Source organism: Molossus molossus, unplaced genomic scaffold (assembly GCF_014108415.1).
Source record: "Molossus molossus isolate mMolMol1 unplaced genomic scaffold, mMolMol1.p scaffold_m16_p_17, whole genome shotgun sequence".
Classification (NCBI taxonomy): Eukaryota; Metazoa; Chordata; class Mammalia; order Chiroptera; family Molossidae; genus Molossus; species Molossus molossus.
Genome location: NW_023425352.1, coordinates 68,342,949 through 68,366,656, shown reverse-complemented (window position 1 = coordinate 68,366,656; position 23,708 = coordinate 68,342,949). Strand labels below are relative to the sequence as shown.

At 45.0% G+C, this 23,708-nt stretch overlaps 1 protein-coding gene across 2 annotated transcripts in view; it reads right to left on the bottom strand.

Annotated features, from left to right (window-relative positions):
• Positions 1 to 11,637, bottom strand: part of ERCC6 (ERCC excision repair 6, chromatin remodeling factor) — an 80,308-nt gene extending 68,671 nt beyond the window's left edge. Inside the window, exons 1-4 of one of the 2 annotated variants that reach the window (XM_036265419.1) lie at positions 11,575 to 11,637; positions 6,662 to 7,097; positions 4,761 to 4,881; positions 2,588 to 2,699 (exon numbers count right to left, since the gene is read on the bottom strand). In XM_036265419.1, the coding sequence (XP_036121312.1) occupies positions 2,588 to 2,699; positions 4,761 to 4,881; positions 6,662 to 7,083 (655 nt within the window). In that variant the 5' untranslated portion in view covers positions 7,084 to 7,097; positions 11,575 to 11,637. Of the gene's footprint in view, positions 1 to 2,587; positions 2,700 to 4,760; positions 4,882 to 6,661; positions 7,120 to 11,574 lie in introns of those variants that run through there. The other variant, XM_036265420.1, reaches the window with a different exon arrangement.
• Between the last annotated feature and the right edge of the window lie 12,071 nt (positions 11,638 to 23,708).

Here is a 23,708-nt window from a genome sequence, read left to right as displayed (position 1 = left end):
CTGACAAACCAGTTTCCAAAATGATCTTGTCAATGTTAAGATCCACCAACAGTGCTGAAGTTTCAATTGGTCCACATTCTATTTTAGCGATCCTGATGGGCATGTGGTAGTACTACTATAAGGTATGATTTTTATTTCCCTAATGAGTAATGACCTACGGTATCTATTCACAGATTTATTGATATTTTGGATAGTCTCTTTTGAAGAAAATGTTCAAGTCTTTTGCCCATTTTTCTTATAGGTAATCCGCCTTTTTAAAAAAGATTTCTAGTTCTTTATACATTCTTACATTACACATCTGTCGTAAATCAAGTGACCATATGTGGGTGGGTCTGTCTGCTGAGCCCTCTGTTCTGTTCCATTGGTCTATTTGTCTCTCCTTGTGCCACTACTGCAGTGACTTAATCACTACAGCTTGACAACAGGTCTTCATATTGTTTTCGTTAAGACTGCCTTAACCATTTTTGGCCTAATGACTTTTTATATAAGTGTCAGTCAGTTTGTTCACGCCTTACCCTACACTTCCCACCCAACAATCTCTTCCTCAAACCCCCTGGAAATCTATATTGAGGTTGCACTGGAACTACAGATGGACCGAACTGCCATCATCACAACACCACATCTTCCCGTCCATTACCATGGTATGTCTCCCCATTTATTTATGTCTTCTTTTCCAATAACATTTCCTAGTTTTTAATGAAGAAAGCAATGCAGGTAATTACATTTTGTTGTTGTTGTTGTTAAGATTTACTTCTAGGTATTTGATTTTTATTATAATTGGCACCTTTATGAAATTTTATTTTTTGTTTTTGTTGGTATATAGAAATAGGATTGATTCTTACATATCAGCCCTATAGTCAATGATATTGCTAAACCAATATATTAATTCCAATAGATTATCCATTGATTCTTTTGGATTTTCTACATAAACAATCATGTATTTAGTGAATAGTGATGGTTTTATGTCTTCATTTCAATCCTTATGCTTTTTATTTCTTTTTTCCATTACTACACTGTCCAGGACAATGTCTGCCAGAAAGAGGAACAGTGAGTACCCCATCTCCCCGAGATGAGAGGAGCAAAGTCTACTTCACGGAAGGGTTCTCTGCCAGAAAGCCCGCACAGCCACCTCTGAAAGGGACACTACGTGGAGAAGAGGGGAGGGAAACCTCGGGGAAGCAGAGAAATGAAGGTCTACCATACCTACGCCTACCTCACAAGTTCAAAACAGGCTTGGAAAGGTTCGGCAACAGCCACCGTCTATGCCCAGGCAACGCAGAGCTGGGTCACACAAAGCTTGGGCTCCTACACACTCTACTTTACTGCCTCTCCAAATTGGGCCCAGGGCCCCAGGGACCGAGCCAAGCGACTGGGAGTCAGAAATGCTGGTTGGTGCCCCAGTGGAGAGATAAATAGGAACCAAGAGCTCAGAGAAAAGGTAAGGCCTACAAATTTGTAAGATACTAGCACTTAGGTGCTGACAAAAGCCATGGGGAGAGGATGAGATTATTTGGGGAGAGGTCCAATAAGAGGGCTCAGCAAAATGTCCTGAGAACAATTAACATTAAAGATAAGGCCAGAAACACTGGCCAAAAATAACTCAACAGGAATGTCAGAGGGCCGAAAGGAAACCGGGGAAGACAGGAATCCTGGGAGGCCCAGAAGTGTCCACTCTGATGCGGGCCAGTGCAGCGAGGGTGAACAGAGGCTTTTGGGATTTGGAAAGTAATTATTAACCCTGAGCAGTTTCACCAACGAAGCAACAGGAGGCGAAAGAGAGCAGCGCGCTTCAGGCAGCCAGACAAGAGCACCATTTGTTACCAATGAGAAATCAGGTCCCTAGGCAGCGGAAGGCATGAGGTTTAAAACCCCATCTCTCCGATATTGTTCTATTACTTGTTAATTCTTCACAATTTTCTTGTCTTACTGAATAAATTTCTGGAGCTAGTAGAAAATATTTGCGTGAAGAGTTTAAATGCTAAGAAGCCCTTAATCTTTATTTTGAGTAGTAAATGAATGAACAGCTACCAACAATTTCTAAACACAGGTATACACACACTGACTACAGAGATACTTCATTTCAGAGCTTACACATTTTCTCAAAAGCTGCTCATCCAAGGCAGTGATACAAACAAAATCACGGCCACCGAATAGCCGGAATGAGGTGTCTTTCCTTAAACAACAGAACTGATGTTTGGAAAACCTATCAAATATGTCTCAAAAAGATATGTGAACGCATTTCTATGAATCCTGATTGATGATGTTGGGCTTTACAAAATGTAACTCAACCAAGATGTTAGTCCTCTTTATAAAATTAACTATACAAGAATGTGAACATTTCTAACTTATTTCTAACTTTAGTATAAACATAATACTAAATGTGGACTAGCAGCCAAGAGTAGACTGAGTTAAAAATTTTACTTTCACTCTCTAACTTTGGTTCTGCAGGTATGAGAATAAAATGTTCTTAAATTAGTTTTGACACTAAGGTAAAGAAATATATTTATCTGATAACCTAGGCCAGGACTGATTACGGGCATCAGGCATCAATTCCAGAAAGGAGAGACACTGTTCCCAGTACCCTCACCTGCGTCCTCCTCCTCCAGACTGGCATGATCTATTTCAGCTTTTACCGCCACCCCTCCAAGGAGGGCCTGGAGACGTTTCTGTTTTGCTGTGATCTTCTTTAGCTGTTGTTCCTTAAATGGTAAATAGTGAATACAGAAAACAGCAATGCAGTGACTTATTGTTAAATACAAAAGACAACATTACAAAATTTAAAAACTTTAATCAAGAGCAAAATAAAAATAAAACAGAAATCCCATATATTACTACAGAGAACCTTATTTGAGCAATTGCCATTTTTCCAGCAAGAAGAGGCCTCAGAGCCTTTCCATCGGGCAGGCTTCCCTGCCCCCAGCCCCCACGGCGTTCTGTGCGGAGCACTGCGGTGCACACGCACCGACTGCCCGATGCTTTGGGAGGTGGCACTGCTCCACTGGTCACCCCCACAGCTGGTAAATCACCACGCTTCTCTGTGTTTCACACCTTAACAGCCAACAGACTATGAGGTCAATAGAAGACTGTAAGGATAAGAAACACAAACATGAATATTCAAAAGTTGAAAAGGTCAACACCCTTTGATAACTTGCCATATTTATGACTGTCCATTACAGTAACCTACCCAATCACAAAATTTTAAAAGGAAAATATATGCTGATATACCCTTTTACCCCACTCACCCCAGACTTCTCTGTCTTGTCACCCTCTACATCACCAAAGCTCAGATATGGGGACACTCCTATGGCCTCCCCAATTAATAAGGCCTGTGGTACCTGGTTCTTCCCAAGGTCAAGAATGTTTAAATACCAAGTATGAATGTGAGGAAATCCTGAATATAAAGGCCACGTTAGAATGACTCGTAATTTGTTTTCTTTTGCAGTTTTTCTCAGCTAAATCTTACTTAAAACAGCCTTTTTCTCTGACTAGTCTATCTCTAAATACCAAAGAGCTGCTAAAGAGATAGGAGTATATAATTGAGTTGGACTATTACCTAAAGCAGCCTAAAGTTTGATCTTCTCCTCTCCTTGAAACTCCAGCCCACCGGAAGCCCAAGGTCAGAGAAGGTCTCTGCACATTAACTCGCAGGCTCCCTCTCTGAGTTGGGAAGACCAACAGCTGCCTCAAGGCACCGCTGGCTTGACTTTGGGCTGCTATTCTGGAGGTGAGAGAAGACGGGGTGGTGAAGATAATGGACTGGAGAGTGGAAGGCAAAAGGAGGAACTGAGTCTGTACACCCCCCTCTAGCAGAGCTTCAATGACAGATGCAGATGCTACTACAATGCGATGAATCAACTGCAAGCACAAGGAATCTGTCAGCCACTTGGGATGGCAGAAATGAAATGATCAAAACTAGGCGATCCTATTTTCTGCAATGCATTTCCATAAAGTGTATATAAATTCTAAAAAGTGTTTTGAACCTCATAAAAACAATGACATAAGTAACACAGAGACCCTACCCTGATTCCTACGACTCTAAATGCAGACACAGCCCTGGCCGGTTTGGCTCAGCGGTTAGAGCGTCGGCCTGCGGTCCTGAGAGACCCGGGTTCGGTTCCCGCTAAGGGCATGTACCTCGGTTGCAGTTTGTCCCCGGCCCTGGTTGGTCGTGCGGGTGGCAGCCACTCGATGTGTTCCTTTCACATCGATGTTTCTCTCTCTCTCTCTGTTCCTATCTCTCCCTCCCACTCTACCTGAACAAAAAATGGAAAAATGTCCTCAGGTGAGGATAAAAAAATAAAAATAAAAAATAAAAAAATAAATGCAGACACAGTGTGGCTGGTGGTGACTACACCACGCCAGCCCCTCGGACAGTGAGCGTGGAGCTGAGCAGGAAAGAACGGAGAGCTCACAGACCAGGAGACTGAGCAGAGGCCGGCATGACCAACAGGAGCTCCGTGGGCAGAAAAGCACGTGAGGGAAGGAAGACGTGAAACACACATGAGAGAGGAGGCATGCAAAGACCAAAAAAACACCTTTTCTCAAATACGTACATATGTATATGCGTATGTCTGAGTGTATTTTAAACAATACTCTTTAACAGAGGATATTAAAGGAAAACGGCTGAAACGTTAAACATACAAAAAAAACTCAAAACTTTCTACTATAAATATATGCTACACATCTCATAAGTACTTTTCAGAATAATTCTTAAACCCTGAGCCTAAATGATGACTTTTTCAAGTGTTATTTGAAATCACCTTATTATACTTCTGCCGTTTTACAGAATCTAGTTTCCTGTTGATGTCTCTGCTGGTGGCAGCTTGAGGGCTCAGCTGTTCAATAATTTTATTAATTTGCCTTAGGGATGTCGTACATGACCTGAAAAATAAGATAAAATATCTATTTTCCACCCTGGTAACATTTTCAGTAGTATAATACAAAGATAGAAATACTAAAAACATGTTCCTTTTACTCCTTATTAACCAAAATAAAAGAAACTAACCCAGAATGCATATTCTTGTTGGCCACAAACAGAACTTGAAGATTTGTTAGAAGTTTAAGATGACTACTAGTGTTTTCTTTTATCCGGCTCATTAAATCAGCTCATTCCACTTTACAAGCTGATTAATTTATTCTACAAGCATTTTAAGTGTCTATTTTATTCAAGAGACTGTTCTAAAACAACATGCAGTAAGTTGTCCTTTTATATGAAAAAAGGCATACATTTTTTAAGACTATCTTTATAGCAGTTTTAGGTTTACATTGAAATTGAGAAGGCACAGAGCTCTCCCATATACCCGGTCTCAAGTACGCACGGCCTCCCGCATTGTCAAGAATCCATACATGGGTTTTAAAAGCCCAGTCTTCCGAAGTTTGGAAAAGTACTGAAAATGCTTCAACATTTTCTTCAATAAGTCAGACATTTGTGGCAATATTTTTCTATTACATGACTAGAAGACATATTTGCTATAGTATTACCCTTTGTAGGGTGAAGAGAAAAAAAAATCAATTTATAATACATTGCTCCAAAAATAGACACCATAGTATTACAGCTCCCAATTTTCAAAACACAAACTCAATCTGGACACTTGTGTAATTTGCTGTTGTGTCCTTTATGGATTTCAGCATAAAAACATGTTATCAATGCCCCTTACCGGCAGGCTACGCGTCACCTGCCACCATCCATCTAGTGTTAACCTGCCTGGTGACTCTGCAGCACTTCGCTGTCACCCGTCAGCAATGGACACATTTCTAAGGTCAAATGTAAAAGGTGTGCTCATTAAAAGAGTTGAGGTGCTCACACCTGAAGGTCAGGCTACTACTCTTCAGGAATATCTGCAACTCAAGAGGCCAAAAAAACACACCAGGAAACTTAAAAAGAAACATGTCCTTTAAATGCCAACAGCCACCTGTACAACAGCCTTCCCCGGTGGGGAAGCTCTATGTTCTTCCTTCCTCTCCCCTCCACCCAGTCCTCCCGTCTTTCCTGCTCACCTGACACTGCCTAGACGACTGGCCACGGGGGCGAAGGCTGGCAATGGGAGTGAGCTCATGCTGCACGCCCTCTAACCCAGGCCCAGGGCCTCTCCCTTCTCTACCACTGTGTTACGCTCAACAGAATCCAAGTCTGTTTCTCCTCTAAACACAAATGAAATCTCCATGGGACTTCATCTTCCCTCACGGTCAAAAGTAGGACAGAAGAAAGGAAAAGCAGAGAGATGTTTCTCATTGTTCCTAGAAATGCAAAATCTGAAAAATTACCAAAAGACTGACACTCGGTTTAAGGACAGGAAACTGGAAAGAAACTAGAGGACAGAGGAAAATGTGAGGGCAGATGTATTCCTGGTATCTGGAGCGGACACAGACTGCAGGTTCACTTCTCCTGAGAACTACCTTGTGCACATGCTTGTGAGCTCTAGGTCATTATGCACACACAGGCTGTGGTGAGCTGGACTGAAACTTTAACTGCCGGGTACAATGCTGCTCTGGAGGGAAAGGGCTGAGGTTCAAACACAAGGTCAATGGCTGCCCTTACTGACTCTATCCTCCATATAAGAAGTTCTACAAATCTAATATTTCTGGAATACAGCTATACTCTGAATTTCCCCATCACATGTAAACACAAACTGTGCAATTAGAGAAGATGGTCCACACTCACGTGAGGTCATCCAAGACGGACTGATACTCCTTCTCTGCATCAGCGAGCTCGGCAGCATGGCTGGCCTCATGGATGGCACTGTCCACCTGCTGCAGCACACCCTGCTCCAGCACATCCTGGTCATAGACGTCCACACCCAACCCCTGCAGTTCAAGGGCCTGCGCACTCAGCTCCACTGCCTGGATCTGATGTCTGTTGATGTGCAGCAGGGGAGGCCTTCTCCTGGGAACCTCCCACGGACACTCCTTGGTGGAAGTGGATGGGCCACTTGCAGAGGAACAAGAGGGGAGGCTTTCTTCCATCTCTGCAACACCATCGCTCTCTTGCTTGATTGTCATTTCTTCATTATCACGGACACACCAACTCTGTAAACAGTCTTGCTCTGGCGTTTGACTTGAGTTGGGGATTTTCTCATTTTGCATCCTCTACAGACTTTCTAAAAGGGGAACAATTTTTTTCAATGGCCTTTTAGTTATATAAAATTGAAGCAGATTAATTTCTCAAAAGATCAAGTAATAATCCTCCAATTACACAAACTCAAGTTTCCAAGTATTATTTTTCTTAAAGGCTATGTCTTCTTGAGTTCTGATTAGAAATAAGAAAAACTGGCCAAAAGAAAAAGACAGAAGAAGAAAAAACGCAGCATCAACGAAGGACACTGGGTAGCCAGCTACAGAAGCTGACAGCAGAGATCTGAGCGACACCTAGTGTCTTCCCCCAGCCAACTGAAGTCATCTGACTGGGGCTTCCCAAATTAGCATCTTCACTGCATTATGGCATAAATGACTTACAGTACAGTGGAATGATCAACTGTAATGTATAGGTGTAGATTTTGTGATGTAAGGAGAGAATTTCTATACAAACCTGACACAGGAACATTTATTCCAATAAACAGAAACTCTGAACAAGAGATAAACAGCACCACTCAAATCAGAATCCGAAAAAAATTAAAATGTTCTCAAAAAATAACTCCATTTCAATGTGTGATATAATTTCTTGCCCATCAAGCTTGGCAAAAATATCAAGCCAGATAATATCCAGTATAAACAAGGAAGCTACACCCTCGTACAATGCTGGAAAGAATGTAAGTTAGTAAAGCTCCTCTGGAAGGCAATTTAGTAGTATCTGTCAAGGTTTAAAATGCACATGACCAGTTATTTACTCTAGAGAAATACATATACACAAACATGAAACATACTCAGTGGTACTGAGATAAGTCTTGTCAAGTGAAAAAAAGCTACATAACACATTTATGTTGAAAACACTGTGTATCTGCAACTGCGTGTATGGAATGCATTCAGAGTGACCTGGAGATACACACTAAACCTACAATCGTTGGGAGTGGGCAGCAGAAGGGGCAGGGAGGAGCAGAGAGAAACTTTCTCATTTCCAAGTAGTCAGGAACTCCTTAAATAAAAATATATCCACTATACTGCCTGTATAACTCAAATAGATAGATTATAAAGCAACACAATAACCAAGAGACAGCCTTGTTTTCAAATTAACTGTAAGTAAACTAAGGTTTCTTGCCCTGGCCAGTTGGCTCAGCAGTTAGAGCATCGGCCCACGGACCAGAGAGTCCTGGGTTCGGTTCCCAGTAAGGACACGTACTTCGGATGCAGTTTGTCCCCGGACCCAGTTGGGGTCGTGTGGGTGGCAAACACTCAATGTGTCTCTCACATCGATGTTTCTCTCTCTCTCTCTTTCTCCCTCTCTCCCTCCTGTTATATCTGAAGATAAATGCAAAAGTGTCCTCTGGTGAGGATAAAAAACAAAAAACTAAGGTTTCTTTCGGCACTGAAAGTTATTTCTACCAAATGGCCACAAGTTCCTCCAATAAACCCCACTCATACCTCATTAGATAAAAAGATCCCAGAGGCCAAGTCCTGGGATATAGAGATGCCAGAACTTAGCATCCCCGGGCCCTGAGTGGCTCACCCTCTAGTGGAGAAGACGGTCAAAAACAACAGAGTGGGGCAGGCTCGCAGAAGAGACATGAACAAGAGGCCACATGGACACAGGAAGGGGCGATGCATTGGGTATGGAGGTCAAAAAGCATGTACAAATTTGAACACCTGGCCCAGGGTCTGATACACAGGAGGTGCTCAACCGATGCTGAAAGAGAGTCAGGTACAGAGAGCAGTCTTAAATAACAAGTCTGGTCTGGACAGCTGAGTCACTGGTGACTTCTGTCACAAAATGAAATCTCTGAAGAAAGCAGATGGAAGCAGGGAGATGAGCTGGCAGGGAGCTTACAACCCGCCAGTGACGTGTCAGGATGCAATCAGAAGTACAAACTGCCCTCCAGAGGAAGAGATGTGGGTGCATCACCAGAGCCAACAGCCGGGAATCCCAAGGCTGCGACAGGCACCAGAGACTTTAAGATGTAAAAGTGAACAACAGAGTAAGAAAGTCCCTCCTTTTTTTGGCCTTCTGATTATTTTCATTAAGTAATAATATTGTAGAATAAAGACAAGGGTAAAATAATGATGTTTGCAGGAAATTTCTAATAGAAAAGGAAGAAGAGGGGATAGTTAAAATTGAAAAATAATATGGCAAGTTCAAAGAAACAGAGGCCACAAGTGGGTAGCCTAGCCTCTAAGGAGCTTGCCCATGGATGGGAGACAGCTGGAATGATAAAATAATAATGAATTGGGAGAGGAAAATTAGGTCAAGAAAAGCTATAAAATGTCATAACTGGAGAGGGAGTAGGGAGATAACCTACACAGAATGTTGTACAACAGACAGAAGGAAAAGATAAAGTGCAGAAGTAAACAGAAGGCACATCTTTCTGATTCTGGCAGAAGGATGACTTTCCTAATGTACTTAAATTTGTAGGTACAGCAGAGAGAAGCTGAAAATATCCTATCAGGTAGAAGTTTGGGCATTTCATGAGTCAGGACACAAGAATAAGAATCTGTAATAAACGTCCTGTAGAAAAGAAAAGCTGACTGAGAACTCACACTGGTGACAGGTATAGAGGGGCTACCTGAATTTGGAATGCCCCAAACCACAGATTGCCAAAAATCCCCAAGACTGTAAAACTTACATTTTCAGTGATTAACAATCCCAGGGGAAATATCACTGTTGGGGGTTTTCAGAGCAGAAGTAGCTGAAGGACAAATGGGCATAGGGTGAAGATGCTAAGTTACTGATCTTGGGTTTCAAAAGTTGGATAGATATTTTTTAAAAAGCCAGAAGAGCCCTGGCCGGTTTGGCTCAGCGGTTAGAGCGCCGGCCTGCGGTCCTGAGAGACCCGGGTTCGGTTCCCGCTAAGGGCGCGTACCTCAGTTGCAGTTTGTCCCCGGCCCTGGTCGGTCGTGCGGGTGGCAACCACTCGATGTGTCCCTTTCACATCGATGTTTCACTCTCTCTCTCTGTTCCTCTCTCTCCCTCCCACTCTACCTGAGCAAAAAATGGAAAAATGTCCTCGGGTGAGGATAAAAAAAAAAAAAAGCCAGAAGAGATGAGAGGATGGAGGGCAAAGAAAGCAGGGAGACAGGAGAGAGGAAGAATGAAAGAATGAAAGGAAGACATCAAGAAACCACATGGAGGGAGCCTGTGCACCAAAGAATGTTTCATGGAATGAAAGCTAAAAACCAGAAGGTTCTCCTTAGAAGTAAAGAGATTCAGAAGTGACATAAATCATCCATTCAACAAAGATTTATTGAGAGTCAATCACACCAGGCAATGTGCTAGGTTACCTAGTTTCTGTCCCTGCAGGGCTTAGAGTCTCTGGGGGAAGACACATATTTTAAAAATTACATATACATATACAAACATGTACATGTATATATGAAACATATATAATATACACACATGCTCACTGTGGTAACCGCTGCAAGAGGAAAGTACAGCACTCTTGATGACAAAGTAACAGAGGAACCTAAACGACACTGCAGAGGAGGTATGAGGTCGGGGAGGCCTCTGATAAAGTGATATTTAAGCCAATACCTGAAGAACGAATAGGAGTTAATCAGGCCAAAAGTGGAGTGAACGCTCTGGCAAGTAACAACGTGTGAAATTTCTAAAGCTGGCGAGAGCTGGTGCATTTGGGAAAATGGGAGAAGCGAGCACACTAAGAATTCATTTCACTTTCCCTGCAAACCTATCGCTCTGCAAGGTTTCCATCATCTGGGAAAACAAGATCTTTATTGTCCTCCCCTTGGAGCGCTGGGGTTCTGTGGGACGACTTGGATTCTTGTTCGGAGGCTTCAGTGCTTACACACAAAACTGAAGGGGCGGGCGAGTGGAGCGGAGGGGCACGCGAGGACCCGATCACACTGGGCCTGGGTGAAAAGCAAGCCTTACTCCAAGTACAACGGGATGACTTTGAAGAGTTTTAAACACGGTGACGATAGCATGGCCCAGTCCGTGGGCTACTGCACCGACAATGGATTGGAGGAAACAGTGCAGCGAGGAGATGATGGGAGACACACGCGTGAAAGTGACAGCAGCGTGGAAGAGTGACAGCAGGGACGACGGCGCTACATGGGAAATCTCTGTCACAGCACTGACAGCCGACTGTCAGTCTTCCTTCCCGACACTGAGTATCAGTGCATTTAGCCCGACTCTTCCGAGTAACAAGTCCGGGAGGTCGTGGAGATCAAACCGGGCCTGGCCGACCCCGCCGTGGCCCTGACACAAAGCCAGGAAGTTGACGCTTCGGCGCTGGCTCGCCCGCCCCGGGCCGGCCAGAGTTTGGGGACCCGCCGCCCCAGGTGGGCACGCACCGCACCGTCACTTCCGACCGCAGGGGGGCGGGCAGGGACGCGCGCCAGGCCACCGGCGCGGCGGGCTCCGGGACCGACTAGAGGCCCGCGGGGCGAGGAGGGGACGCGGCGGCCTGGGGAACACGGGCGAGGCCCAGACACTACCCGCCCGACGTCCACCCCGGCCGCGCCAACACTCACCCCAGGCCACGAGGCCGCGGGAGGCAAACGCAGACCCGGCCGCCACAGCCAGCAGCAGAAGACTCCGCCTGGGCAGCCACGGCGCTTGCGCCTTGGGCCCGCCGGAAGCACCGCCCCCAGCGGTGACGCACAGGGCCTGCGTGGGCGGGGCCAACGGCGGCGCCGCCTGCCGGAGGACTTGGGAGGCGGGCAAGGCCACGTGGTTGGAGGGAAGGGGGCAGCCCCGCCTCTGCACCTGTGAGCCGGATGTGGCTGAGGGCTCGGCCCCAGCCAGGTGTGTGGCTGGTTCCCGGTGCTTCGCTCCCGGTGAAAATGCCTCTGTAGGAGCGCGATTATAAAGATGAAAACATATGCTTTTAGAGAGAGAGGTATTGGAGTAGACCGTGCGAAGGTAAATGCTTACAACCGTCAACCCCAAAGAGAAAGCAAGCTTGGGGACCGGGGCTGGCAGGGGCGACCTCCCGTGTCATCTGGCCCAGCTGTGAGCGCGTGAGAAATAAGGACAGGACTACGTCTGTGCCGTCTCGCCGCCACGCGCCCGCGCGCGCGCACACCCACCCACCCACACACCCTGGGCGGGGGCAGTGTGTGCTCACAGTGGGCCTACATGAAGATCTTGATTGCATTAGTGAGTCCATCACTTAGTATCTGCCCTCAGATCACAGATGTAAGGAGGGTTTTGAGCCAGGAGAGAATTTTACCTTGGAGCATTTGGAGAAACAAAATGCCAGCACATAGGTAAGGGAGGAGTGTCCGGTGGTGGGAGCTGAGCCAAGAGGCAGCGGTCAGCCCAGGGATTCCAGCGCTGGAGGCTGGGTTTTCCAGGGCCTAGAACCAGAAAGCCCTCTGGGAATGACAGAGGCCTGGATAGGACAGCGCCTTACTCGTTTTGAAGACTGAAATCGGACAATAGGAGAGGGGATTGGGAAGCAGACTTCGTAGTACTCAGAAATGCCACCATATCTCCTGTTAGCAGCGCATATGTACATATGCCTCCTGTCATCCCACATAAAAATGTAACATGTTTTTAGGAGGAAACAGAGAATTATTTTTGTCTCTTGATTAAAATATTGAGAATAGAAAGACATTTGGTAAGATAGTAGTTTTCATGCTTAAATCTGAAAGCAGAATTAACCCCAAATATATAGTGGTTTTCGACCATTTTAAGAATGAGCCCCCCTTTTTAATATGTACTATTTTGGATAGTCTCTGTGAATCAGTCAGAATTTTGACAGGAAGCAGGTGGTACATCAAACTGGATAGTTGAGGAGAATTAGTAACTTTTACAAAGGTGTAGGTGGGGGTTAGGAAAACAACTCAGGATGGCACAGTACCCCTAGGGCTGTTACCATTTGTGATGGGCCAGATTGCATCCCCACAAATTCATTTGAAATCCTAGCCCCCAGTAACTCAAAATGTGACCGTATTTGGAAATAGGGTCTTTAAAGACCTTAAAGAGTTTTAATTAAATTAAAATGGTATCATTAGGGTGGATCTGAATCCAATATCACCAGTTCCTTATAAGGAAACACGTAAGGACACAAAGGCACCCGAGGAAAGACCACGTGAGGCTCAGGGAGAAGACAGCCATCTACAAGCCCAGGAGAGAGGCCTCAGAAGAAACCAACCCTGCCAGTATCTTGATCTCAGATTTCTGGCCTCCAGAGCTGCTAGAAAATAACTTTTATTGTTTAAGCCCCTCAGTCTTTATTATGGTAGACCTAGAGAACTAATCACCATCTCTGGGCCTGAAGAGGTAATGGGAAGACACAGGTTCAGAAGAGAACAGCTGGATGGAGAACATTGGACCAGAGAAATGCACCAACCAGTGGTTACTCAGCAGGAGGGAGCTGGGAAAACAAATACCCCAACCTCAGTATCCCCCATTATTTAATCTGCTGGTACCTCCCATTGGTCAAAACCAATTGATGCCATAGGACAAAGAAGCCCATTGATGCCCATATAGATTAACCTCTTAGGGCACAGGGTAGAGAGAGATGGAACATCAAACGAAATATGCAACAAACCCCACACAACTGTAATCATCCTTGTAGGATCCCTTTAATTTAGATGAGGCATAATGATTCAGAGTCACTATTTATTCAGTAAAGCTTTTTAGACAGATTTGTATTGAAAGGATCTGCATACTTTCTCTAAGCCAAGTTTCTCCTGACCTCTCTAGCCTCAGAGTACTAATAAGATCACATTATCAGCAATAACTCAGATTTTGATGATTCCTGTGCCCACCTGAATACTCAGGACCCCTCCTTTTCTCATGCCCTTATAAATGCCCTTATGAAAAAGACCCTGAAGAGATCCCTTGTCCCTTCCACGATGTGGGGACACAGTGAAAAGATACTATGTATGAGCCAGGAAGTGGGCTCTCACGAGACACTGACTCTTCCAGCATCTTGATCTTGGACTGCTCAGCATCCAGACTGAGAGATAATATTTGTTGTTTGTAAGCCACCCAGGCAATGGTATTTGTTATCGGCCCGAACAGACTTAGACAGAACATAAGAAATGGTGGAATTTTTAGTAACTTATTTGTAATACTTATTTGCAAACTTAGATTTCTGGATGTCAACCAAGACCCCTTCTTTCCTCCCTATATCTACTCAGTCCCCAAGTTCTATTGGTTCTGCCTTTATCAGTTACACACCTGTCCCCCCTTCAACCGACTGCTCTGTTTGGTTGCCTTTCATGCAGTTGGCAGAGGGATTTAAGACACTGCTCGGATCATGTCTCTCCTCTGCTTCAGACCCACCCCTGCAGGATAAAATCTAAGCTATTTAACGTGTTGTCCAAACCATTTTGTTCTGTCCAGTCTGTTTCTTCATCATTTCAGTCTTTCTCTTCCTGGATGCCAATGCCCAAGATTTAAGAAGCTACTTACTATTCTCCTATTTGTAGTTTGCTGCAGTCAGTTCCTACTGGCTTGCAAGCCTACTGTGTGCATCTCTTCCCAATTGTCTTATTCATCTGGGGCATAACAAAACCATCGCTGGGTGGCTTCAACAGCAGATATGTATTTTGTCACAGTCTGGAGGCTGGGGAGTCTAAGAGGAAGGAACCAGCTTATTTCGTCACGGTGAGGACTCTCTTCCTGCCTTTCAGACAGGCGCCTTCTCACCGTGTCTTCATGTGGTGGAGGGAAAGTTCTCGTGTCCCTTTTTCTTCTTACAAGGGCACCAGCTCCATCAGATTAGGACCTATCCCACTATTAAGGCCTCATTTAACTTCAGGTACTTCCTACAGACCCTGTCTCCAATACAGTCACAGTGGGAATTCGGACTTCAGCATATGAATTTGGCAGGGCGGCAGCAGTTAGGGGATGATGACACAATTCAGCCCGTAGCCAGCTGCCTCTGTAACCTCACATTGGTAGCTTGAAATTGACCATGTGGGAGTATTTATACTACAGGAATGACAAACTCTGTGAACATGGGGTTTTGGTGGAAGGGGGACAGTTCATGTTTTCCCAGCATAGCCCTACCTCTTAGTCTCAGACCTACCTGTGTGACTTTGCACTTGGGACTCTCTGCTTGGAATTCTCTCACTCCTTCCAAACTAAGCCCGAACTTTTTTTTTCTTTGACCCTCTAAACAGCTTTCCTTGACCTCTAAACAGAATTAGGCCCTGTGTCTCCCCCTCCCCCTAACTGAGTATTCCCAATATCTCTGGTATAGCACTTAGTGCTTTGGATTTTAATGTATTTTACTAACAAGCTCTTATAGAACTCTTACTGTGAGCTGGGTTTTTTCCTGAGTGCTTCACAATATTAACTCATTTAAATAGAATCGGAATTGTCTTTGTGCCTTTACTTTAGTGTTAAGTGTAAGAAACTCCTCCACCGATCCTTACAAAACAGAAGGGCTAAGTTGACTCTCACTTTCAAAACCTCAGGTTAATGACAGTGTGCCGGTCTGGTTCTCCATTCCCCATAAACATGGAAAACTGACTTTAAAAAAAAAAATCCTCATCCAGGGATACTTTTCCATTTATCTTTGGATAGAATGGGAGGGAGGGAGAGAGAAACATCGATGTGAGAGAGACGCATTGATTGGTTGTCTCCCGCACAATCCTGACCAGAGCTGGGGACCGAACCACAACTGGCCAGGATAACATGGAAAACTAATTTTTTAAAAAAACACAAAAAACAGTAGAGCTCTTCCCTGGCTGGTTTTGCTCAGCGGTTAGAGCATCGACCCACGGACCAAAGAGTCACAGGTTCAATTCCAGTCAAGGGTACGAACCTCAGTTACGGTTCAGTCTCCGGCTCTGGTCGGGGTCGTGTGGGAGGCAACCAATCAATGTGTCTCTCTCACATTGATGTTTCTCTCTCTCTCCCCCCGCCCTTGCCACTCTCTCTAAAAAAATAAAAATAAAAAAATCAATGGAAAAAATACCCTGAGCTGAGGATTAAAAAAAAAAACACAGTAGGAATATATTAGAAGTTCATTGAATACTGTGTAAAATTGGTAAATCTAAAAATAGAGGTAATGGCATATTAGAATTATGTTGGCAACCGCTAGAAAAACTAATGCTAAATATATGTTGAATAAATGAACAAATTATTTGAAAAGCAATAAACATATAAAACCATATGATTCCATTGAAATGCATATATGTGTGCGTCAGTGTGTGTGTGTGTATGTGGTGTGGTGTGGGATACAGGCTGTCAGTAGGGACAGTCTCCTTACTTTGGGGTCACACCTGCACCATAGTGTTCTGTGCCTTTATCTCTCTTAATCTTGTTTTTCATGTATTCTGTCCAACGTTGTCTCTGCCCTGACTTTTGTCAAATCCCTCCCTGACTAATTCTGGGTATTGCTTTTATCTCATCTTGTAGGGTCCTTTTGGTACTCTCCAACCAATGCTGATTATTTTTAAAAAGAGGACAGAGGAGTGTAAGCAAAACTCTGCTCAAAATTTAGAGAAGATCCTGGTTAATGTCATCAGTGTGCCCTGATTTTAGCACTATTTTCATGTAATTTTACAGTTAGTGACCAGCACTGTAACTAACATCTGTAGTCATACATTAAGGAGATTTTAATGGGAATTGTGATGATTCTGAACACATGAGAAGAAAAGTTATTGCTGATCTATTCTTCATATCAACGGAAACTGAGACTATGAACGTAAAGAAGCATTTGCCAAGAATAAGAATACCCTGAGGACGTGGCTATGTTTACATGGTGTCTTATTTCAGATAAAATTCATAGAAAGATAGAATCTGTGATGTTAGTATGTGTACACTTGTGAGGCAGTTTCACTTGTTGGTTCAGTATCAGCTCCCTTTGAGCGGCCACCTCTTAGGAAAAACTGTTCAACAAATGGCCCCTAGAAGAAGCAGAGCACCAACTATGAAATGGATTTTAGGTCATTTCATTTCAACAATGCGTTTTATTGTGTGGCTATTATAAGTCAGGTAGTCACACAGAGGTGAACAAGGCCGACAAGGTTCCTGCTCCTTTGGGACTTACATTCTAGCAAAGGGAAAAAACAATAAGTGCATTAAACAAATAAAACTACAAAGTGATAAAAGCTATTAAGAAAAATAAAACTTGATAACGTTAGAGAGTGCCTGGGATGCCTTTTTAACAGGTGTGAGTAGCATCTCAACAGCAGTCTGAATTACAGGAAGCTCACAATGGGGGATCAGGCAGAAGAGGATTCTCGACAGCAAACAGTAGGGCCGGAGGGTATGGCAAACACAAACCTTGCACATTTGAGAACTAGGAATTGGGTCACTGTGGTTGAAGCCAAGGTAGGCAGGGGCCAGGTATATAAACCTTAAGCCAGCCATGAAATTTAGATTTTATTCCAAGTGCAAATCAAATCCATTAGATGGTTTTAAGTACAGAAATGGCTTGATAAATTTGCATTTAAAAATATCATTTTGGCATAGGGATGGTTATACAGATCACTGAAATAGAACTGAGAATCCAGAAATAAACCCACATATCTATGATTAATTCATTTTCAACACAAGTGCTAAGACCATTCAATGGGGAAAGAATAGTTTCTTCAACAAATGGTGCTGGAAACTTGATATTTACATACAAAAGTATGATGCTGGAACCACATCACACCATATACAAATATTAACTCAAGACCTAAATGTTAGAGCCAAAACTACAAAACTCTTAGAAGAAAACTTTGGAGTAAATCTTCATGACCTTGCATCTGGCAATGGATTCTTGGATATAACAACAAAAGCCCAGCAACAAAAGAAGAAATAGATCAACTGCATTTTATCAAAACTACAAACTTTTCTGCATTGAAGAATACTATCTAGAAAGTGAAAATACCACCCACAGGATGGAAAAATATATTTGCAAATCATATATTTCACAAGGGACTAGTATCTAGAATAGATAAAGAACTCTTCCAACTCAACAACAAAAAGGACAACCAATTACAAAGTAGTCAAAGGACTTGAATAAAAATTTCTCAAAAATTAAAATAGCCAACCACACATACATAAAAAGATGCTCAACATAATTAGTCCTTAGGAAAATGCAGTTCAGAACCATAGGGGTACCACTTGGCACCCACTAGGATAGCTATGATTTTTTTTAAAAAGGAAAATAACAGTGTTGGCAAGGATGTGGAGAAATTGGAACCCTCGTACATTGCTAGTAGTAATATAAAATGCTGCAGGTGCTTGGAAAATAGTTTGGCAATTCCTCAAAAATTAAACAGAGAGTTGCCATATGACCAAGCAATTCTACTCCTAGGTATGTAATCAAGAGAATTGAAAGCATAGATACACTCAAAAAATGTTGTTAACAAAGATTCATGTAGTGTTATTTGTAATAGCCAAAAGGTGGAAAAATCCGAAGTCCATCAATGGATAAATGGATAGACAAAATGTTGTGTTTCCATACAATGGAAAATTATTCAACTATTAAAAGAATGAAGGACTAATACATGCAACAACATGGATGAACCTTGAAAACATGGCTCTGCGTGAAAGAAGCCAGGCATGAAGAACCACATACTGTGTTATTTCGTTTCTATGAAATGTCCAGAATAGGCCAGTGCATAGAGACAGGAAGCAGACAAATAAGTGCCAGGGCCTGGGGAAGGGGAATTGGAGAGTGGCTGCCCAAGAGTTTGGGGCTTCTCTTTAGGGTGATGAAAACGTTCCGGAATTAGTGGCCATGGTTACACAAGTTTGAGAATATCCTAAGAGCCACTGAGTTTTCACTTTAAAAGTGAATTTTATGGTGTGTGAATTATATCTCAGTATAACAATTTTTTTAAATTTTTTTTCTCTATTGATTTTAGAGAGAGAGGAAGGGAGAGGGGGAGAAAGATAGAATATCGCTGAGAGAGATTGACCGTCTCCTGCATGCCCCCCACTGGGGATCGGGCCCACAACTTGGGCATGTGTCCTGACCAGGAATCAAACTGGCAACCGCTTGATGCATGGGTGGTCGATGCTCAGCCACTGAGCCACACCGGCTGGACTCAGTATAACAATTTTTTTTTAATATTTTAATGCCTTGGGGCTTGACTGTTGTTTCTCTTTGAAATCTTGTGACAGCTGCTGTGCAAATAAGCTCGGTGGACATCTGGCCAATTCCAGAGGTGTGAGTAAGGCCATCCAGACCATCCACTGTCGACAGAGGACCGGGCCTTCCGCTGACCTCCGGGATCAGTGGAGCTGACCCGGACCAGAGAAATTACTTGCTGAACCAAGGAACTGTGAGAACCAGTAAGTACTGGTTATATCAAGCACTGTGTTCTGGAGTACTTCGTTATGCAGTAAAAGTACCTGACATGGAGGTAACCCAAATGGCTGTCACAATGCTCAGGACCAGAAACGGGCAGACAAGATGGATTGTTTGAGGGCTCACGGTGCAAGAGAGGACCTGCCATTACACAAAGACACCGGCAGCCAGCAGTCACCACACTGTTGCCCACAGAGCACACAGGAGATGCAGAAATGAAGCAAAGAGACTCATTCTTGCTTCCACCAGGAGCAGGTGGTCCCTACGGGGACCCTTCCTCATACGTCCCAGCACACTGCCCTCGTGGGCACAGGCACGGGGGCAGGGAGGGCGGCCGGGAGGGAGGGCAGGCCACGTGCTCTGCTCTGCAGCAGCTGAAGGCCTAGGCAGAGGATCATAGCACCCAGATAAGCGGAAATTTACCTGAAAGGACCCAAAGGTTTTAACCCCGTATTAGGATACCAGCCAGACTTACTAAGCGTGACCTGGATAAATATTTTCTGGCAAGAGAACAAGTTTTCTTTTCTCCCTACTTTCAGGAAGAGAAAAATAACCTGGAAGCAATGTTGGTAGTAGTGGTTACTGGGGGGGGGATTATATTTGCACACGGCTGCATTACAACTCCCCCATTCGGCCTGTTGCATTCTCATCCATTTTTCTCACCCTTGTATTTGGAGCAGTAATGCGCCTGGCCCTTGGAAAGTGGAGGAATTAACGTTTGAGGCTTTGCTCTGTCCTTGTTCTCCTCAGATCGGCAGCATGTTGATGGTCTGTAAGTCCTCTGTGATTTAGCTCCAAGTCCAGCCTCTCCATAAAGCTTTCCCAACACTCTTCTTGGGCTGCAAGAAGTCCTCCTTGCTCTCTGTTCTTAACTCAAGCACAGCACTCAACACACGGTTCTGTGGTTGGCTGGGTCAGGGGCCATTTCCCCTACCCCTGGGGGATGAGATCTCCTCTGCCCCTACAACCTCCTTCCCTCCAGGTACACAGAATGCCACTCCCCGGCCCCTCTCGTGGCCACTAGGACCGTCAGGCACTGCAGATAAAGACACGCGGCCGCCACGAGAGCTCAGCGCCGTTGGCCGTTCCAAGGTTGTAAGAAGCGATGAAGCGTCAAGCATGAGCCTCCGCCAGCCTAGCAGGAAGCCCGCGCATAGCCCCTCCTTTTACTGAGGGCCGAGTCCTCAAGATGCTTTTTAATGTTTCCTGTTCTTTGCTGGCAAATTGTTAACCCGTTTGTGGCAGCGTAAATAAAATGAGGTTTAATTAAAACGAATGCATGAGTGTCCAGCCAGTGTGGCTCAGTGGCTGAGCATCGACCCTGCACCAAGAGGTCGCCGGTTGGATTCCCGGTCAGGGCACATGCCCATGTTGTGGGCCCGATCCCCAGTGGGGGGCATGCAGGAGGCGGCCAATCGTTGTTCTCTCTCATCGATTTTATCTCTCTCCCTCTCCCTTCCTCTCTCTAAAATCAATAAAGAAAAATTATTAAAATTTAAAAGGAAATATTTGTTACAGAAATGGGTACATCGGAGCAGATACGTTCGAGGACCGCTGTTTATGCTAACTCATGACTATGAACATCGCTGAGCACTCTGGGAAAGTGCTGTCCCACTGCTCCTCTTTCCTGTCCTCAGCACCTTGTCAGTCTGACTCAGGTTCCGGAGGACGTTCCGAAGCCATTTCTGGGCCCCTGGGGCCGCTCTTCCCTTACTTCACACTGCTCACTGGCCTGGGCAAGTCTTCCCGGGTCCAAATCCTCTATCCTGCTGGTCGCCCTGCTTGATTCTTTCTCCAGTTCTGTCCCCACACATCCCACACCCACTCCAGCTCCTGTACTGTTGAAGAAGCCCCAGAGTTTCCTTACTTTCCGCTCACTATTGTGTCCAAGAGTTAGGGTCATGCGGGTAGGGTCCTTGCCGTGCTGGACGCTGGCGAAGTGTGGGAGGCGAAATTGCAAGATGACCCCCTGATTCTCCACTCCTGCTGCACGTGTCCTTCACAGTCCCCAGGGCGGTGTGATGGATTTTACCCCATGGCCAGATTGTGTTGTGTGGCACAGTTGACATTAGTCAAGCTGGGGCAATTTGCTACCTAGGCCTGACCTAATTATTTACACCCGTTAAAAGCTGAGAGTTTTGCCCTGGCCAGTTTGGCTCCACGGTTAGAACATCAGCCTGCAGTCCAGAGAGACCAGGTTCGGTTCCCACTAAGGGCACGTACCTCGATTGCAGTTTGCCCCTGGCCCTGGTGGGGTTGTGCGGGTGGCAGCCACTCGATGTGCCCCTTTTGTGTCGATGTTTCTCTCTCTCCTTCTCATCCTCTCTCTCCCTCCCACTCTATCTGAACAAAAAATGGAAAAATGTCCTCAGGTGAGGATAAAAAAAAAAAAACAGCTGAGAGTTTTCTCTGGCTGGTGGCAGAAGGGGAGGCAGAGATTCCCAGTGTGTCACTGCCCCGTTAGAGATGGATGGGGCCAAGGGACGAGGACTGAGGGCGCCTCTGGGGGCTGAGAGCTGCCTCAGCCGACGTTCAGCAAGAAAACAGGACTCCAGTGTTACTGAAGTCTGTCAACAACTCCAGTGTTACTGAAGTCTGTCTTGGAAGCATATGTTTCCCCCAGAGCATCCAGACGAGAAACCAGTGCTGCTGACCCCGTGACTCTAGCCAGTGATACTCTAATCAGAGTCACACGCTCTTCCGATCCTGCTATGTCGGTCTTCCGATCTGCAGAACTGGGAGCTAAAATGCGTGCTGTTTTAAGCTGCGAAGTTTGTGGTCATTTGTTGTGCAGCAATAGGAAAGTAATGCAGACAGGCACTGTTTCCCTGAGGAGCACAGGGTGAGGTGATCTGAGTGATCTGAGAAGTAGCACCTGTGAAGAGTTGAAGCCAAGACCTGGCAGAGAAGGAAGAATGCCGATGGAAAGTCCAAGTGAGGCCAGGAGTCAGCCTGGTGTCTTCGGCATTGACAAGGTGGCTAATTCTCTTGAAAATGTGTTTTTTCTATGTGCATAAACATAGCCAAGGCTTGTTATAGGAAATTCAAATGCCACCAAAAAGTAGTAAGAAAAACTCCGAAACCCCAACACTGAGAGAATGATTGTCGGCCTTGGTTTACATCCTTCATTTATCTATGCAGTATGGGGGTCAATAATTGACATAGTAATGACAACCAATTTTAACTGAGGACTTGCCATGGGTCAGTACTGTGCTAAATGCTTCATACATAGTAACTTATTTAATTCTCACAGCACTTACATGCTCATACATACTAATGAGTACTTGTATTCTGATGAGATAAGTACAGTTCTTACTCCCATGTCATAGTAGATTCACTGTAAAGTGAATGAGGCCCAGGGAAATTGAACAACCTTCCTGTGGTCACCCTGCTGTAAGTACCTGAGCCTGGATTGGAACCTGGGCACTTGGACTTCAGAAGCTGTGCTCTTTACTGCTACCTCTCTACTGCCTCCTATAGACAGGGTTTCGCAGTGAATGCAATCTTACAAACTGTTTTTCCCAGTACTGTGTGATGAGCAGTTTCCCGGGCTGGGTTGCTCAGGAGGCAGGTGGTAAGCCAGAGGTGTGTGTGCAGGACATGGAGGGGAAAGAGGGGAGCAGGACTGGGTCGAGGGAAACAGTGGACCACAGTATAGTTTCGGCACAGACCTTCGCTCATCCCACGGGGGGTTGAAAAGCCTCCAGACTGAGGCTCTGAGGATCGAAATTTTGCCATTTCCTCCAGGATGCAATACTGCTTTTGATTTTCTGTCTTGTCTGGAAATGGAGGGAAGCAGTTTCAGAAGCTCCTACTTGGCCTTCCCTACTGACTAGCTCTTTCCCCACAGGCAAAGGGACTTGGGAAATTCTGTCAACTAAAACATATGTGGGTTCTCATTACACATTTGGGAACTGAAGAAATCACCACTGCATGCATGTCTTAGTCCTTCCACAAAACTGTCCTCAGCTAGAGGGAGCTTGCTACCTGGTCCAGAGGCACCTGCCCTGTAAGGACTGGTCGCTGGAGGGTACAAAGAACAGCCTCCATGGCGCCAATCCAAACACCGCGAAGAGCCCGCCACCCGCGCAAGGGCTTGGCTTCTGCCTGTCTCGCAAAAGCATTACGCTGGAACTTTTTCCTTCCACCCAGCTCTGCTTCCCTCACTTCCGCACCGTGCTGCTACCAAGAGTTCTTCCAATAAAGTTCCTCTGTCTGAAAAGGTCTCCCAGGGATCGTGAAGTAAAACAGTCGGAGTTGGGAGTGGTTCCAGGAAGCAGACTCGGAAAGGGATTGACTGCACTGTTGGTGGCGGTGTCAGACTTTGGTTCTCGAGTTCAGCAAAGAAAGAATTCAGAGTCAGGAACTCTAGTGCAAGGGAAAGTGTCTTTA